Genomic DNA, 5,208 nt, shown 5'->3' on the forward strand with positions numbered 1-5,208 from the left:
GAGTTATGTCTGGCTCTGAGAGATTAGGTGTCCAGTATTAAGAAAAGGATACAAATAGAAAAGTACCTAAGAAACGGCAAACTATTAAAGCAGATTACATTATACATCAACAGTGGAACAAATGTCCAGGTGTATAAGAAAAGGACAGTGATAAACAAAAATTACTCTGTATAAACTTTCACACGTTTAAGTAAAACATGGAATATCCAGTGGCCAGTGAGTATAGTTCCTGAGGAAATATATGTTACACATTATTATTATAAAAAGGAACATACCTGTGGCTCATTATTACACTCTGAATCTTTCCCGGTGAGTAACAATAATGCTACAGGCCTACCTGTGAAACGAGCGAGTCATGGAGGCTCTCGCAGGTGCCGAGACAGCCAGGGCAGGTTCATTACCTGTGACCACGCTAGCGGTTACCAAAAAGGCTAACTACGTCTAGCTTTCCGATAAGTACTGGCTCATTTTTTCTGTAACCTAATAACACTGACCAGGTTTGTACTCACTAGCAAAAACCCCACCTATTTTCTCCGCGCTCATATCATCGTGCTTCAATGTTACCCTTTTGCTCGCTTTACAAGAATAAACGGACGCATGTTTCTGCTGAGTTACGCTTCCGCATGTGACAACGCAGCTTTCATGAAGGGGCTTTCTTCCGAGTGGCGCCGAAAAGGTCATCTAAATGTTCCGGGTCAACGCAAATAAAATGAAGAAATCACATTTCGCAACTGTATAAAACAGAAAATAGTTGTATACCAATTATTAGATTTTCGATTAAATAAGCATTTTACATAAGGCAAATAAGAGATGAATCAGATACAACCTTATTATGTCTCTTCACCAATCTGAAAACAAATAAAGAAGCACATTTCTCGTTTTTCATTTATGGGTTAAAGAAAATGGACACAAAAGTACACGGACCTATCAAGCATACAATTCTTGATATCAAGAATTCAATTTCTTATATCCAAAATACAATTTCTGATATCAAAAATGATCTGGTATTTTTCATATCAACAATTGTATTTTGGAAATCAGAAATTGAATTCTTGATATAAAAAATGCATACTAACTAGCTTCCGGTTAGATTTAACATTTACATTTAACATTTATATTTAAGATTTATATTTAAACTAAATATTTATTTTAAAACTATATATTTATTTTGTGACTCAGAGATTTAGGTTTTAGTTCGATATTTAATGAAAGGATAACTAAAGCGTTTACGAAATATTTATAAATGTGGAAAAAAACACAGTTTAAGTGAAAAAAGACACCCGAAAAAAAGTGTGCGCTGTTTTACAGCCCCATAGAAACACACGCATTGTACAGCATTACAGGTGTTTTCTTACAGCTGCAGTCAGATTGAGCTGATACAGTGATTACATGGATTGGAAACGGAGACTGAAGAGAGCTGGTTTTGGACGTGCCGTGTATATGAACATGACTGATTCAGGGGATCAGTGACACTGGCAATGACAGATCAGTGGTGGGTTTGTGCCAGTGCTGTGAAAACACTGCGAGTGATACACCAGGTCCAAATGGCACCGAGTGCTTTTACTCCACTGATCAATACGCGATGCTACTGCACAGTACAGAGAGCAATAGCGCAGCACATCCAGCACAATAATGATTAATGGACATGCTGTATATTCGTGCAGTAAAAGTGTTCACCTGGAGAGGCTGTCAAAATGCAGTGTGAGGTACGAGCTCATGCAGGGAAAGTGCAGAAACGTGTCCTGTGTGACTGTACGAGCTGTCAGGTGTGCAAGCTAAATGTATAGTTTATTGAAATACACTGATTTTATTCACTGTAGCTTTGTATGTTGAAAACAAAGTTCAAACAGTGTTGAAAATGTTTAATTTAGTGTACAATTATGTTCTGAAAAATGCAATATAAAGGGTTTTTTTTTTTACTTTTGAGCATCATTCCAATATTTACGTTTATATTTGTTTCATTATCTATGCCGTTTTGAGCTTTTTGCTTATTGTAAGCTATATAGTTATTCATGTTTTGACTGCAGTGTGTGCATTTAGAAAAAGTGATTTGTTCTTGCATTAGAATGTAAGTTTCATCTGTATTCATGTTTTGATAGGTGTATTAATTAAGGTTGTGGCCCGTGAATACATTTGTGAACACTCAAATGGCCCTTAATAGGAGAGGTTCCCCACCCCTGTTCTAAGGCTTTCAGAAGTGCGTCTGTGTGATCTTTGTTTCTACAAACTATCACAGAGAAACGCACAAACAGGCAAAATGCCAGTAGAGAATGGCAATACCGCTGAGGTTGTTCAGCAGTGAGCAGGGCAGTGTTAGACATTAACAATGAGAGGATGCCAGTCTGAGAACGGAGTTATTCACATCTACTGGGGTCTTTTCCGAAGAAGAGGAGTAACTATAACAAGGAAAGCAGTAGAAACCGTATGCTAGTTAGTATGCATTTTTGATATCAAGAATTCAATTTCTGATATCCACAATGCAATTGCTGATATCAACAATTGGCAGGTTAATTCTTGATTTCAGCAATTGTATTCTTGATATCAAAAATGCATACCAATTAACATCTGGTTAAGGATTAAATGTCACAACAGCGTACCATGAATTGCTGAGATCACCAATTGTATTATTGATATCCGCAATTATGGATTAAATGTCACAACAGCTTGCCATATATTTGTTGTTGAAGCATGTCCACATATTGCAGCTCAGAGACTCACACCCAGAGATTCTTATTCAGTCATTTTAATGTCCTTTCTTTCTTACCTGTCTCTCTCAATCTACAGCTCTGTAAAAAAATAAGAGACTTAATATTGATTGCTGATCTTGGAGTGGTCTCTTATTTTGTCCAGAGCTGTACATAACCTGCTGTATCAAACTCAGCTGAGCCTCTCCAGGGTGCACTTTTCATCACTGAACTCTAGGTGTTACTGTTGGCTAATTAAATAAAATCTTCAGTAGGTTTTAACATAAGCAATGGAGTTGAATTTAACAACATGGAATCTGAATTTTAGAGCAGGCAGGTCTGATCACTCCCTGTGTGCTGCTGTGCCTCTGTCTCTCACTGGATGTTGCAACTTTCTCTCTTCTCAAGGATTTATTTCTCTCTGCTTGTTCTCTGGCTCGTCTCTGCTCTTGTCACCTGAACTCCCTCCTCTCTCTCTCTCCAGTTATTCAACCTGGTATCTCTTCTGCAGTTCCTCCTCCTTTCTCCTTATTTCTCCCTCTCTCTCCCTCGGGATCTTCCTCTGCTCCTCTCTGATGGCTCTCTCAGCCTGTGGTTACAGGTCGTTGGTGAAGCAGCCTTTGTTCATCAGCACCATGTGCTCGATCTTCTCCAGCAGCTCTGAGACCTGAGTCTGATTGTTTGTGTCTCTGTTGTTGAAGACGTGGTACCGGACGCCACAGGTCTGGATAAAGTTCTGGAGATTCTTTTCACAGTTTCTAATATAATCATTTACAGATTGACCCTCCAAGTCGTCGTCCCGTGTGAACAGCACCATGGTGTATTCAGAGGCTCTTTCTCCAAAGGTCTCCTGGATCAGCTTCACTGTGTCTCTCTTCTCCTGAGTGAATCTCCCCACCATGAGCACCACCAGGAACACATGGGGCCCCAGGGAGGTCAGAGAGACACAGGACAGGATCTCATGAATGATCTCCTCATTAGAGCGCTTTGTGTCAAACAGGCCTGGAGTGTCGATCACAGCATCACGTCTCCCAGCCACCTCACCACACTGCTTCTCACAGTGCCGAGTCACTGACGAGGAGGAGAGCTGAGCTTTAAACACCCTTCTCCCCAGGATGGTGTTTCCTGCTGCGTTCTTTCCCACTCCAGTCTTCCCCAGCAGCAGGATCCTGATCTCATCTGCAGACACTGTAAAACAGCATGTGAATGTCACTGCCTGAGACAGTACTGTGAGCATGAGCACAGCTGGACTGTTACACATTGTATTACAACTGAGCTGAATTCCCCAGGTCACCCCCAGGTCAGAACACTTTGTGTCAGCCTGACTGAGCAATAGAAAGTGTTGAGGAATATAAAGACATTTGTGCAGCTAAATTTGTTCAGAGAGGAATCATGGCAAGACTCACTTCATTTTAAATGTGTGTTTTTTTAATACATGGGCTGCATTTTCCCCAATATAATTTCACACAGATCCAATTTAAATCTGCTTGCCTGTAGTAATGGAATATAACATGGACAGAGAGTTTGCTGCATCAGAATCATTAGCTGATCTCTCTATTGTTTTGTCATATATTGACATTGTTCTTTTTTAAACATTCAATACTTTAGTATTATGCTGTACTAATTAATCCATCTGATATAAATGGTTTACTTGCCAAATTAACAGAAAATTATCCTATCGACCTATGAGATTAACACTTTTAGATCACTATATATCAAATATTAAAGCAATGATTTCTGACAAATAAGATTATTTCCTACACCTTCCTCTAATCTCTGAGACAATGTAGACTCTGAATATTCTTGAGTCATGCACAGAGCCTGCATGGCCACTTGGCTTCAATATTTGAAATGAGGCAGGTGGAGTCACAGATCATATGGGAATAACCGAGGTCAAGTCATGGGTGATGTACAGTATTATCCAAAATCCGATTCCCTACTGTCCTGCACAGGCATTGTATAATTGTCATCAGCATTGTCATTAACATCATATGAACCTGTACATCAATGCTGTTAAATGATTTCCTGTCCTCTGTCCTCCTCCTCAGCCTCACACTGTCCGGTCTCTCACTGTGTGTCTGAGTGTCTCTGCTGTGCCTCTGTCCTCCTCCACAGCTACAGTGGTTATTTTCCCCATTCACGCCCCTCCGCTATCCTTTTCCCCAGCGTGTCTCTCCACAGGTGCACTGCTTTCCATCTCAGGCCCGGCTGACCACCGGGGGAAACACACCGTCTCTACCAGCCCTGTCAGGTAAGGAGGAAAAATAGGAAAATCAGTCCGGTATCTCTTCCTCAAAATTAACTTTCCTTTTCTGTTCAGGATACCCCACATGTTACACAGAGGCAGCCAGGACCCAGGAAGGGGCACAGCAATCATCAGCCAAAACTCATTCAAAACCAAGGAGAGTTTTCCCATAAGACATCAGAGTACTTATCCTGCCATGATATGATGTTCCCATCTGCAGCTTCCTCTGTTCCTCAAGGCTGTCTTCAAGTCTTGTTCCCCATTGTCACACACCCTCCT

General features: G+C 40.6%; 1 protein-coding gene across 1 annotated transcript; it reads right to left on the bottom strand.

The window, feature by feature from the left end:
* Positions 1-3,279: 3,279 nt before the first annotated feature.
* LOC136751888 (GTPase IMAP family member 7-like) lies at positions 3,280-4,821 on the bottom strand. The gene is made up of 2 exons (XM_066707640.1): positions 4,772-4,821; positions 3,280-3,871 (listed from the first exon to the last, which is right to left on the bottom strand). Exons 1-2 carry the CDS (start codon positions 4,819-4,821, stop codon positions 3,280-3,282), a joined length of 642 nt encoding a protein of 213 aa, XP_066563737.1.
* Between the last annotated feature and the right edge of the window lie 387 nt (positions 4,822-5,208).

This window comes from Amia ocellicauda, chromosome 6, assembly GCF_036373705.1.
Source record: "Amia ocellicauda isolate fAmiCal2 chromosome 6, fAmiCal2.hap1, whole genome shotgun sequence".
NCBI lineage: Eukaryota > Metazoa > Chordata > Actinopteri > Amiiformes > Amiidae > Amia > Amia ocellicauda.